General features: G+C 43.1%; 1 protein-coding gene across 10 annotated transcripts in view; it reads left to right on the top strand.

Moving 5' to 3' along the window:
• Positions 1 to 14,513, top strand: part of LOC110489137 (rho guanine nucleotide exchange factor 9) — a 94,435-nt gene that overhangs the window by 55,666 nt on the left and 24,256 nt on the right. For 7 of the 10 annotated variants that reach the window (XM_036943322.1, XM_036943315.1, XM_036943321.1 and 4 more), the window contains 2 exons: positions 11,198 to 11,377; positions 12,084 to 12,173. In XM_036943322.1, the coding sequence (XP_036799217.1) occupies positions 11,198 to 11,377; positions 12,084 to 12,173 (270 nt within the window). Of the gene's footprint in view, positions 1 to 1,566; positions 1,766 to 11,197; positions 11,378 to 12,083; positions 12,174 to 14,513 lie in introns of those variants that run through there. The other 3 variants (XM_036943319.1, XM_036943317.1, XM_036943324.1) reach the window with 2 other exon arrangements.

Genomic DNA, 14,513 nt, shown 5'->3' with positions numbered 1-14,513 from the left:
TTCTGGAGAGAGTTTGCTGCTCTGAAAGTAAAGGGGCTGAATAATTTTGCACGCCCAATTTTTCAGTTTTTGATTTGTTAAAAAAGTTTGAAATATCCAATAAATGTCGTTCCACTTCATGATTGTGTCCCACTTGTTGTTGATTCTTCACAAAAAAAATACAGTTTTATATCTTTATGTTTGAAGCCTGAAATGTGGCAAAAGGTCGCAAAGTTCAAGGGGGCCGAATACTTTCGCAATGCACTGTATAAAGCCCTGGCAGACTCTCAGGCCTATCAGATGTAAATACACACACACACACACACACACATGCCACTGCATGTGACCGAGCATCTCTCTGCACAATGTAAGTGCACACACACACACGTACACACACACGCACATACACACACAGACCTATCAGATGTAAAGCCCTGCAGACTCAGACCTATCAGATAGATGAGTATGTGCGTGTGTGTGTGTGCGCTTACATTGTGCAGAGAGATGCTCGGTCACATGCAGTGGCATGTGTGTGTGTGTGTGTGTGTGTGTGTGTGTGTGTGTGTGTGTGTGTGTGTGTGTGTTTACATCTCAATAGGATACAAGACAAAGAAAGTTCATCCTCTCAAACGGATCATAACAGTGTGTTCATGTATCTATGGTACAGACAGCCTTTCAGTAGGATCATAACAGTGTGTTCATGTATCTATGGTACAGACAGTTGTTGGGTTGGTAGAGATGGTAGGATGATACGTACAGACTGGTGGGACTGTGTATGTTAATTCATGTGTACATGTATTAAGTGTGTGCATGTGTGTATGCATGTTTGCGTGTGTGTGTGTGTGTGTGTGTATGAGTGTGTGTGTGTGTGTGCGTGTGTGTGTGTATCCGTGTGTGTATGCGTGTGTGTCTGTTATCTATAGTTTCAGTGTAAAGCCGAGCCCTACAGGCATCAATAGTGTTCACACATTTGGAATAATTCTCCATGGCAGGTGTTTCCTAATAGAGTTATGTTAAACGCTGTGCAGTCTGACGTGCCAATATGTGTGTGTGTGTGTGTGTTGGAGATGTGTGTACGCGCCAGTATATGTATGTACGTGCATGCTTCTGTGTGTCGGAGGTGTGTGTTTTTCTTACTCGTTTCAGCCTCTTTGATTGGCTGGGAGACTCTGAGCATAAGTGTATTGCATAACTGGGTTGGTAGGCTCAGGCAGGAGGACGGAGGGAGAGAGACAGACTCAGTACATCACTCGCAGAGGAGAGGAAGAGCCTCTTTCTGGAATACCGTCTCGTTTCCTCCACATCTCTGTCTCTCTCTCTTTCTCTCTCTCTCTCTCTCTCTCTCTCTCTATATATCTCTCTCTCTCTCTCTCTCTGTCTTTCCCTCTCTCTCTCTCTCTCTCTCCCTCTCTCTCTCTCTCTCTCTCTCTCTCTCTCTCTCTCTCTTTGTCTTTCCTTCTCTCTCTCTCTGTCTCTGTCTCTGTCTCTCTCTCTCTCTCCCTGTCTCTCTCTCTCACTCTCTTTCCTTCTCTCTCTCTCTCTCTCTCTCTCTCTCTCTCCCTGTCTCTCTCTCTCTCCCTCTCTCCCTCTCTCCCTCTCTCTCTCTCTCTCTCTTTCTCTCTCTCTCTCTTTGTCTTTCTTTCTCTCTCTCTCTCTCTTTCTTTGTCTCTCTCTCTGAAGGATCGTTACCTATATACCTGTTTCCTAAAGGATTATTACTAGGATGGTTAACTGACTAGATACATCCATGCATACGCTGTCTGACCATTTTAATGCCACAAACATGGTAAGAATGTTTTCCAGTATCTGTGTGTGGTGTGCTGTCGAGGCTGCTGCTAGCTGCAGTGGGTGAATGCTGATGTGTTGTGGTGTGGTGTGGTGCGTGATCGTGTTAGCGAGGGGATTAGCCCTTCAGCTCGGCAGTTTACCACTGTCCTTATTATGTGTGACCTGGAACCAGATATTTGCATCATTACCTGTGTCAAATTAAACCAATGCATGTCTGCATGTATCGGTCATTTGACCCAAATACAGGTTTGCAGTCGGATCCGCTTTTATCTTTGATGTTGTTGCTGCAATGTTATCCAATAGCTCATCAGCACCACAGATTTCAGTGATACTGTCTGTGGGTCTAGCTATGCAGTAAACATATATATATATATATGTGTAGGAGAGAGGACTGTCTCTTTACATTAGACTGATAGTTCCAGAGGTATATGAGAGAGGGATGTCTCTCTACAGTAGACTGATAGTTCCAGAGGTATAGGAGAAAGGAATGTCTCTCTACATTAGACTGATAGTTCCAGAGGTATAGGAGAAAGGACTGTCTCTTTACATTAGACTGATAGTTCCAGAGGTATATGAGAAAGGAATGTCTCTCTACATTAGACTGATAGTTCCAGAGGTATAGGAGAAAGGACTGTCTCTTTACATTAGACTGATAGTTCCAGAGGTATAGGAGAAAGGACTGTCTCTTTACATTAGACTGATAGTTCCAGAGGTATATGAGAGAGGGATGTCTCTTTACATTAGACTGATAGTTCCAGAGGTATATGAGAAAGGAATGTCTCTCTACAGTAGACTGATAGTTCCAGAGGTATAGGAGAAAGGACTGTCTCTTTACAGTAGACTGATAGTTCCAGAGGTATATGAGAAAGGACTGTCTCTTTACAGTAGACTGATAGTTCCAGAGGTATATGAGAAAGGACTGTCTCTTTACAGTAGACTGATAGTTCCAGAGGTATATGAGAGAGGGATGTCTCTCTACAGTAGACTGATAGTTCCAGAGGTATAGGAGAAAGGACTGTCTCTTTACAGTAGACTGATAGTTCCAGAGGTATAGGAGAAAGGACTGTCTCTTTACATTAGACTGATAGTTCCAGAGGTATAGGAGAAAGGACTGTCTCTTTACATTAGACTGATAGTTCCAGAGGTATATGAGAGAGGGATGTCTCTTTACATTAGACTGATAGTTCCAGAGGTATATGAGAAAGGAATGTCTCTCTACAGTAGACTGATAGTTCCAGAGGTATAGGAGAAAGGACTGTCTCTTTACAGTAGACTGATAGTTCCAGAGGTATATGAGAAAGGACTGTCTCTTTACAGTAGACTGATAGTTCCAGAGGTATATGAGAAAGGACTGTCTCTTTACAGTAGACTGATAGTTCCAGAGGTATATGAGAGAGGGATGTCTCTCTACAGTAGACTGATAGTTCCAGAGGTATAGGAGAAAGGACTGTCTCTTTACAGTAGACTGATAGTTCCAGAGGTATAGGAGAAAGGACTGTCTCTTTACATTAGACTGATAGTTCCAGAGGTATAGGAGAAAGGACTGTCTCTTTACATTAGACTGATAGTTCCAGAGGTATATGAGAAAGGAATGTCTCTCTACATTAGACTGATAGTTCCAGAGGTATATGAGAGAGGGATGTCTCTTTACATTAGACTGATAGTTCCAGAGGTATATGAGAGAGGGATGTCTCTTTACATTAGACTGATAGTTCCAGAGGTATATGAGAGAGGGATGTCTCTCTACAGTAGACTGATAGTTCCAGAGGTATAGGAGAAAGGACTGTCTCTTTACATTAGACTGATAGTTCCAGAGGTATAGGAGAAAGGGATGTCTCTCTACAGTAGACTGATAGTTCCAGAGGTATATGAGAGAGGGATGTCTCTCTACAGTAGACTGATAGTTCCAGAGGTATAGGAGAAAGGACTGTCTCTTTACATTAGACTGATAGTTCCAGAGGTATATGAGAGAGGGATGTCTCTCTACAGTAGACTGATAGTTCCAGAGGTATATGAGAGAGGGATGTCTCTTTACATTAGACTGATAATTCCAGAGGTATATGAGAAAGGACTGTCTCTTTACAGTAGACTGATAGTTCCAGAGGTATATGAGAGAGGGATGTCTCTTTACATTAGACTGATAGTTCCAGAGGTATATGAGAGAGGGATGTCTCTTTACATTAGACTGATAGTTCCAGAGGTATATGAGAGAGGGATGTCTCTTTACAGTAGACTGATAGTTCCAGAGGTATATGAGAGAGGGATGTCTCTTTACATTAGACTGATAATTCCAGAGGTATATGAGAGAGGGATGTCTCTCTACAGTAGACTGATAGTTCCAGAGGTATAGGAGAAAGGACTGTCTCTTTACATTAGACTGATAGTTCCAGAGGTATATGAAAGAAGGATGTATCTTTACAGTAGACTGATAGTTCCAGAGGTATATGAGAGAGGGATGTCTCTTTACATTAGACTGATAGTTCCAGAGGTATAGGATAAAGGACTGTCTCTTTACATTAGACTGATAGTTCCAGAGGTATATGAGAGAGGGATGTCTCTCTACAGTAGACTGATAGTTCCAGAGGTATATGAGAGAGGGATGTCTCTCTACAGTAGACTGATAGTTCCAGAGGTATATGAAAGAGGGATGTCTCTTTACATTAGACTGATAGTTCCAGAGGTATATGAGAGAGGGATGTCTCTTTACATTAGACTGATAGTTCCAGAGGTATATGAGAGAGGGATGTCTCTTTACAGTAGACTGATAGTTCCAGAGGTATATGAGAGAGGGATGTCTCTTTACATTAGACTGATAATTCCAGAGGTATATTAGAGAGGGATGTCTCTCTACAGTAGACTGATAGTTCCAGAGGTATAGGAGAAAGGACTGTCTCTTTACATTAGACTGATAGTTCCAGAGGTATAGGATAAAGGACTGTCTCTTTACATTAGACTGATAGTTCCAGAGGTATATGAGAGAGGGATGTCTCTCTACAGTAGACTGATAGTTCCAGAGGTATATGAGAGAGGGATGTCTCTCTACAGTAGACTGATAGTTCCAGAGGTATATGAGAGAGGGATGTCTCTTTACAGTAGACTGATAGTTCCAGAGGTATATGAGAAAGGACTGTCTCTTTACAATAGACTGATAGTTCCAGAGGTATATGAGAGAGGGATGTCTCTCTACAGTAGACTGATAGTTCCAGAGGTATATGAGAGAGGGATGTCTCTCTACAGTAGACTGATAGTTCCAGAGGTATATGAGAGAGGGATGTCTCTTTACAGTAGACTGATAGTTCCAGAGGTATATGAGAGAGGGATGTCTCTTTACATTAGACTGATAGTTCCAGAGGTATATGAGAGAGGGATGTCTCTTTACATTAGACTGATAATTCCAGAGGTATATGAGAGAGGGATGTCTCTCTACAGTAGACTGATAGTTCCAGAGGTATAGGAGAAAGGACTGTCTCTTTACAGTAGACTGATAGTTCCAGAGGTATAGGAGAAAGGACTGTCTCTTTACAGTAGACTGATAGTTCCAGAGGTATAGGAGAAAGGACTGTCTCTTTACATTAGACTGATAGTTCCAGAGGTATATGAGAGAGGGATGTCTCTCTACAGTAGACTGATAGTTCCAGAGGTATATGAGAGAGGGATGTCTCTTTACATTAGACTGATAGTTCCAGAGGTATATGAGAGAGGGATGTCTCTCTACAGTAGACTGATAGTTCCAGAGGTATATGAGAGAGGGATGTCTCTCTACGGTAGGCAGATCCAGCTAGATAAACAGGTTTGGGAGCAAGAGGATGTTTTTGGCATAGAAATATAATTAATAGAACCTGCTTGGAACCTCTAACCCATCGTTGACATAAATGAATCTATTCTATGGATTCTATTTCTATGGTTGTTGGTTGGACGTCAGATCTCCTGGCTGCATGGTAAGCAGGTTTCCTTTGATCAACGAAAGGCAGCCCCCACTGGGAAAGAAAGAGAGAGGGAGACCGGGGGAAAAGAGAGAGAGAGAGGAATGGGAGAGAGATTGGTTATGCAATTCTTTTAATTTAGAGGAAAACAGTGTGATGTATCAGGGAGGGGGGGGAACTGATCTCGTTATCCTGGGGAGGGTATGGAGGGATGAAGAGAGGAATGAACAGGGACTGGTGTTTGTTCTGGCTGGATATATACCCACACATTAGAGAGATGTAGCTACGGTGTTGTGATATCACATTAGAGAGATGTATCTACAGTGTTGTGATATCACATTAGAGGAATGTATCTACAGTGTTGTGATATCACATTAGAGAGATGTATCTACAGTGTTGTGATATCACATTAGAGAGATGTATCTACGGTGTTGTGATATCACATTAGAGAGATGTATCTACAGTGTTGTGATATCACATTAGAGGAATGTATCTACAGTGTTGTGATATCACATTAGAGAGATGTATCTACAGGTTTGTGATATCACATTAGAGAGATGTATCTACAGTGTTGTGATATCACATTAGAGGAATGTATCTACAGTGTTGTGATATCACATTAGAGAGATGTATCTACAGGTTTGTGATATCACATTAGAGAGATGTATCTACAGTGTTGTGATATCACATTAGAGAGATGTATCTACAGTGTTGTGATATCACATTAGAGGAATGTTGTAAGCATAGTGAATGGGGTGAAATACTCTAGTATTTAATACACTAAATGCTCTAGATGTTATTATTAGTCAATGGGGTTGAGTACTGTTGTAGAGGGACCATGGAGAGAGCATGTAATCCAGTAGGTGGGAGGGGAGTGAGGCTTACTCCCAATAGAAATGCTGTTTTTGGGGATCCTCGCCCTCGCAGGTGGGTCCCTTGGAGGTGGCTTGGCGGTGGATAGGATTCTGTGAAATATGGCATCTGCTTTGAATTTTCCAGTATGGATCCCTCTTGGCACCTGTGTAGGAATTCCCACCACATTGTTATCCAATCCCTTCAGATCTACAGTCCAATCCCTTCAGATCTACTATCCAATCCCTTCAGATCTACTATCCAATCCCTTCAGATCTACAGTCCAATCCCTTCAGATCTACTATCCAATCCCTTCAGATCTACTATCCAATCCCTTCAGATCTACTATCCAATCCCTTCAGATCTACTATCCAATCCCTTCAGATCTACTATCCAATCGCTTCAGATCTACAGTCCAATCCCTTCAGATCTACTATCCAATCCCTTCAGATCTACTATCCAATCCCTTCAGATCTACTATCCAATCCCTTCAGATCTACAGTCCAATCCCTTCAGATCTACAGTCCAATCCCTTCAGATCTACAGTCCAATCCCTTCAGATCTACTATCCAATCGCTTCAGATCTACAGTCCAATCCCTTCAGATCTACTATCCAATCCCTTCAGATCTACAGTCCAATCCCTTCAGATCTACAGTCCAATCCCTTCAGATATACTATCCAATCCCTTCAGATCTACTATCCAATCCCTTCAGATCTACTATCCAATCCCTTCAGATCTACTATCCAATCCCTTCAGATCTACTATCCAATCCCTTCAGATCTACAGTCCAATCCCTTCAGATCTACTATCCAATCCCTTCAGATCTACTATCCAATCCCTTCAGATCTACAGTCCAATCCCTTCAGATCTGCTATCCAATCCCTTCAGATCTACTATCCAATCCCTTCAGATCTACTATCAAATCCCTTCAGATCTACTATCCAATCCCTTCAGATCTACTATCCAATCCCTTCAGATCTACTATCCAATCCCTTCAGATCTACTATCCAATCCCTTCAGATCTACAGTCCAATCCCTTCAGATATACTATCCAATCCCATCCGATCTACTATCCAATCCCTTCAGATCTACAATAGCGCCCAAGGGGTATGGGGGTAGGAGGTAGGAGGTATGGGGTAGGAGGTAGGAGGTATGGTGGTAGGATATAGGAGGTATGGGGTAGGATGTAGGGAGTATGGGGTAGGAGGTAGGAGGTATGGGGTAGGAGGTAGGGGTAATGGGTAGGAGGTATGTGTTAGGGGGTAGGAGGTAGGAGGTACCCTAAGTGGTAGGAGGTAGGAGGTATGGGGGTAGGGCGTAGAAGGTGGGGGGTATGGGGTAGTGGGTATGGGGGTCGGGTTAGGGCGTATGAGGTAGGGGGTATGGGGTAGAGGGTAGGAGGTATGGGGGTAGGGCGTATGAGGTAGGGGGTATGTGGGTCGGGGTTAATATTTACCGTCTCTGCTGATGTCTTGAGGTTAGAGGTCAGGAGAGCCTTAGCTCCCTGTCACCTTACAGACTGATTGTGATTGGTCAATATTCCCTAGAGGCAACTAACATGTCTGCCGTAGAGTTATATAATGCTTTTGGTTGAAACAATGGAAACACATGTCAAATGGGAACTCAAAAACAGAACACCATGAACAGAAAAGCCAACACACTCCTGACTGAGTGCCATTGATATTTCTGTTGTACTGAATTCTAAATACAAGCCATAGGGCCATAACCATTCTTTCTAGTGAACCATTCTAATGCTTTGTGGTCGAAAGCTGAATGAATGGCCAGACTCTCTATATGTGGCTCTAGTGGAACATGACCAGAGCCCTATTGGCCTATATAGAGTGCAGTTTGGGAGGCAACCATTGATCTATTATTAGAGTGTGTGACCTTTAACCTTCTGAGGTTTCTGATGTTTCCTAGAGTGTCCTTGTTTTGCCATACTAGCCAGATATTATAATCAGGTTCAGTCCATGTTCCATCCCTCCAGGCTCAGCTGTCTGTCGCTACCCATGATCCCTCTGCTATCTGCTCTTCATTGATTGGCTCTTCTCCCTGAGCTATCCCAGTAGTCCACGGGGAGACGTGGCTGGAGGCAGAGTTTAAAAGGCAAACTGCTGTTGAGCTGTGTGTGTGCGTGTGTGTGTGTGTGTGTGTGCGTGCGTGTGTGTGTGCGTGCGTGTGTGTGTGTGTGTGTGTGAAGTGTGTGTGAATTGGGATCTGTGCCTGCCTCAAGGTGACATGGAGACATTACTCAGAGTGATGGACAGGAGTGGGTGGCGGAGGAGTGTTCAAGAGTTGGGTGGATAGTGGTGTGTGTGGTGGCTCCCACTCAGAACAGACTAATGATGTCATCTCAGTCTTCTCTGCTCCTTGAATAAGAAGGACACACACACACACCACTATCCGCCCCAACAAACACACACCAGGGTTTCCGTTAGCCGCTAATAGCTGGGTTTTGGACAATAAAAAATACATAACATTACCGCTGGCTAATTGTCCGGGAGAAGGAAATAAACTCCATTGCAAAATTAGGCTTTTTAGTATATTCACTGATGGAAATCCATTTGACCAGTCATGCTTATCGGTCTATAGGTTCATTTGCATAATTTAATGGAATAACACTTCTGCGTGTGTATTTTCGTTAGTCGTTGTGTGGCCTATCTAACCCATACAGATACAGAGCTTATATTTGAGCTGAAAATCTGCCGAGTCTGCCGTGTTTTTATAAGCCCAATCATTGCGTAAACAATTCTAAATGCAATCGCGTGTTAAAAACAGTTTTGATTTTGATTTCTCAAGATGGCTTCCCATTCACCATTCAATAGGCAACAGTTGGCAGACTTCAGCGCGTCGCTACCTTGCAATGAGCTGGAGGCAGTATGCTTTAATTGTTTGAAACCTGAATGTTTTACTTCATATTATGAGGCATGTTTTACCTTGCTTCAAAGTAGCCCATAGTCAAAAGGATTTTATAAAGACCAAATGCCAACTTTCTTTCATTGTCCAGCAGCCAAACGTCAAGCCTAATCCTATCAGCAACCCAGTCTAGTTGTTGCATCTTTAGATCTCCCTTCTTTCTGAATTTATAACAGATATTTTAATCTCTGTCACATGAAACCACCAACATGTACGGTATGCTTTTGGCAACACTGTTTTCCCACCATTTGCATTATGGAACAAACATTTGCATAGCCTAATGCCGTGTGCACATCGCTGCGCTTGTAATGTGAAGAGATAATAGTTCATCAACATTTGAAGCTAAATGTTCTGATTTGTTGGTTCAGCCTCATTGTTTACAAAAAAATATATGCATATATGCACATGTGACACATAAAGTTAGATTTAATTTGACCAATAGAATAGGTAAACCTTTCTACCATGAGGGTTAGTAGATGTCAAGTAAACGTCTATTCCACGTTGGTTCAACGTCATTTCAATCAAATGACGTGGACACGATGTTGATTCAACCGGTGCGTGCCCTGTGGGTAGTGATGTTGCTGTTCGTTACTCGTCTTGTTGGCTGAGGAAAAGTAAGTGTGGACAGTTATTGTGATATCTTCAAAGCATCGGAATTCAGTAAGAAGGACGCCAAGCCATTGCATGTTCTGTTAAGATGAATTCTGTGATTTCTGTCATTCTGAGCACCGTGGGGGAACTCTCTAATCAGGTTATCCACCCAATCCATATGGGTCCAGTACATTTCTAGAATGTCCTGTAAATTAAAATGCTGCCGGTGAAATGTCCGTGCGCCACATTTTCCTAACGGAAACGCTTACACACCCACACACAAACAGTTAGCACACACACACACACACACATACACACATACTTACACACCCACACACAAACAGTTAGCACACACACTGTAACACTTGTGCAGAGAGAGAGAGAGAGAGTCTGACAGAGAATCTGAGCAATCTTTGGTCCTTGATGTTTATATTACATTAACACTGTTGTAATTATTCTGTAATGTTATCATCAGTCACTCACAGAGCCTGCGCTGACACTGGTGGGGTCACCTCCCTACCTTCTGTATTGTGTCTTGGGTGTTGTTGTGTTAGCGATGATGGGATGCTAATGACTTTAGCTCTGGTTGCTGGTATTAACATGCATTACTCTGTGTGGGTTTTAAGCACAAGGGACTCACTCACATACGATTAGATGGGGATGTGAGCACGGAATTATGACTAAACTGACTAAATATCGCTACATTTTTAGCGATTCATGCCTCAGCATGTTCTCTTTTCTGGTGAGCAGTGCCTCCCTAAGGTGGCTGACATAACATCGTTGCTAATGGTATTTCACTTGGTTGTAAAGCTTCTGATAATTACCTAATAGCCTCGAACACAGAGGTTCATTCCATTTAGTCTCATTGCAGTTCAATAAAATGTAGCTTGATGATATTGTGTGTATGTTTGTGTCAGTGGAATTGAGAATAATCACTTTGTCTGTCTGTCTGTCTGTCTGTCTGTCTGTCTGTCTGTCTGTCTGTCTGTCTGTCTGTCTGTCTCTCTCTCTCTCTCTCTCTCTCTCTCTCTCTCTCTCTCTCTCTCTCTCTCTCTCTCTCTCTCTCTCTCTGTCACACTCACTCTCTCCTCCCCCCTCTCTCTTTCTCGCTCTCCCTCCCTCTCTTCCCTTGTTCCTTGTCTCCAGTTGATAAGTGGAGGATCTATCGTCAGCGCTGAGGCAGTATGGGACCATGTGACCATGGCCGACCGAGAGTTGGCGTTTAAGGCCGGTGATGTCATCAAGGTGCTGGACGCGTCCAATAAGGACTGGTGGTGGGGTCAGATTGACGAGGAGGAGGGGTGGTTCCCCGCCAGCTTCGTACGGGTGAGTTAGTGATACCTCACATCACCCTAGTCTTCTGAGTGCCCCGATTCACACTATACCCATGTAGGATCTTCATTTGAGCCAGTTTGCTACAGGAGGAAAATAATCCTGCAGCAACAGGAAATGTGAATTGTTATGTGGATTATAATTAATGGATATATAATTAAGGGATTGATACATTTTTCAGGAAAATGATGTCTGAAAGTGTAAATGACAGAAAGTTTTGCATTTAATTTTCAAGTTCTCCTGCAACATGGTGATCAAATTAAGATCCTACATCTGTAGGGAAAAGCCAAGCCAAGCTGGGCTGGCCTGGTAACCCATCTACTTTAGTTGCTGGAACCCTGCTAAAAAGAACAGTATGATATCCAAGCCAGCACAGTACACTTCCTGTTAGCTTCACAGTACACTTCCTGTAAGCTTCACAGTACACTTCCTGTTAGCTTCATACATTACCTGGTAAAGGCTACACACACTACAGCTAAAGAGGACATACTCTAGTAAACACTTCCTACTTAACTGAGTAAAGGCTCCATACATTACCAAGTCAAGGCTTTCTCCAGACTCCCCAATGGCCATCCCAACCCTGACAACTCCATGTCCAGGGGCTGAACCAATTTCTCCCCACCACCCCCAGCTCTCCATCCATTGAGTCGATCCAGGCATTGAGTGAACCGGTGTGTTTCTGTCATTCTTTCTCTCTAAGGTTGAACCCCACCCTCCTCAACCCCAAACAAAACAGGTTTTCTATATCAACCCCATAGCAACTGCTCGGTTCCAAAACACTACGTCTAAGGTGCGTTTCCCCAACATCATCAATCAACCATCCAGCCATACCCCCCCACCGCCCACCGCTCAGCCTGCCGACGCAACGCCTCTCAAACTTTGCCCAGTCAATCAACCATCCAGCCATACCCCCCCCCCCACCACCACCACCACCCACCGCTCAGCCTGCCGACGCAACGTCTCCCAAACATTACCCAATCAATCAACCATCCAGCCATACCCCCCGCCACCCATCGCTCAGCCTGCCGATGCAACGCCTCTCAAACTTTGCCCAGTCAATCAACCAACGCACATCTAACGTTCCCATAACCTCCACAAAACCTCTGTACAGTATGTCCTTCTATTGGTCAGGCAGAGAGAGACTGAGTACATGTACAGTTGTAGTCGGAAGTTTACATACACCTCAGCCAAATACATTTAAACTCAGTTTTTCACAATTCCTGACATTTAATCCTAGTAAAAATGCCCTATCTTAGATCAGTTAGGATCACCACTTTATTTTAAGAATGTGAAATGTCAGAATAATAGTAGAGAGAATTATTTATTTCAGCTTTAATTTCTTTTATCACATTCCCAGTGGGTCAGAAGTTTACATACACTCAATTAGTATTTGGTTGCATTGCCTTTAAATTGTTTAACTTGGCTCAAACGTTTCAGGTAGCCTTCCACAAGCTTACAACAATAGGTTGGGTGAATTTTGGCCCATTCCTTCTGACAGAGCTGGTGTAACTGAGTCAGGTTTGTAGGCCTCCTTGCTCGCACACGCTTTTTCAGTTCTGCCCACACATTTTCTATAGGATTGAGGCTTTGTGATGGCCACTCCAACACCTTGACTTTGTTATCCTTAAGCCATTTTGCCACAACTTTGGAAGTATGCTTGGGGTCATTGTCCATTTGGAAGACCCATTTGCAACCAAGCTTTAACTTCCGGATTTATGTCTTGCTTCAAATATCCTCATAATTTTCTTTTCTCATGATGCCATCTATTTTGTGAAGTGCACCAGTCCTTCCTGCAGCAAATCTCCCCCACAACATGATGCTGCCACCACTGTGCTTCACGGTTCTTCGGCTTGCAAGCCTCCCCCTTTTTCCTCCAAACATAATGATGGTCATTATGGCCAAACAGTCCTATTTTTGTTTCATCAGACCAGAGGACATTTCTCCAAAAAGTACGATCTTTGTCCCCATGTGCAGTTGCAAACCTTAGTCTGTCTTCTTTATGGCGGGTTTGGAGCAGCGGCTTCTTCCTTGCTGAGCGGCCTTTCAGGTTATGACGATATAGGACTCGTTTTACTGTGGATATCGATACTTCTATACCTGTTTCCTCCAGCATCTTCACAAGGTCCTTTGCTGTTGTTCTGGGATTGATGTGCAATTTCCCACCAAAGTGCATTCATCTCTAGGAGACACAACGAGTCTCCTTCCTGAGCGGTATGATGGCTACGTGGTCCCATGGACCTTTTTGCTTGATATCATGGGAAAATCAAAATAAATCATCCAAGACCTCAGAAAAAAATTGTAGACCTCCACAAGTCGGGTTCATTCTTGGGAGAAATTTCCAAATGCCTGAAGGTACCACGTTCATCTGTACAAACAATAGTACGCAAGTATAAACACCATGGGACCACTTAGACATCATACCGCTCAGGAAGGAGATGCGTTCTGTCTCCTAGAGATGAACGTACTTAGGTGGGAAAAGTGCAAGTTATCACAAAGCTCCGACCTCAATCCTATAAAAATTTGTGGGCAGAACTGAAAAAGCGTGTGCGAGCAAGGAGGCCTACAAACCTGACTCAGTTACACTAGCTCTGTCAGGAGGAATGGGCCAAAATTCACCCAACTTATTATGGGAAGCTTGTGGAAGGCTACCTGAAACATTTGACACAAGAAAAACAATTTAAAGGCAATGCAACCAAATACTAATTGAGTGTATGTAAACTTCTGACCCACTGGGAATGTGATGAAATAAATAAAAGCTGAAATAAATAATTCTCTCTACTATTATTCTGACATTTCACATTCTTAAAATAAAGGGGTGATCCTAACTGACCTAAGACAGGTCATTTTTACCAGGATTAAATGTCAGGAATTGTGAAAAACTGAGTTTAAATGTATTTGGCTGAGGTGTATGTAAACTTCCGACTTCAACTGTAGATTGTCTGCTGAGGGGAGGACGGCTCATAGTAATGGCTGGAACTGGGCTAATGGAATTATTTGATACCATTCCAAGCATTCCGCTCCAGCCGTTACCACAACTAAGGTGCCACCAACCTGGTGTGATATGTATATCAGTCACAAGATTGGGACTCATCAGAACACGATGGATCTATTATAGATTACAGCCTTCTCT

The sequence above is a fragment of the Oncorhynchus mykiss genome, chromosome 14 (genome assembly GCF_013265735.2).
Source record: "Oncorhynchus mykiss isolate Arlee chromosome 14, USDA_OmykA_1.1, whole genome shotgun sequence".
NCBI classification, from domain to species: Eukaryota; Metazoa; Chordata; class Actinopteri; order Salmoniformes; family Salmonidae; genus Oncorhynchus; species Oncorhynchus mykiss.
This window is presented reverse-complemented; position numbering and strand designations above follow the sequence as displayed.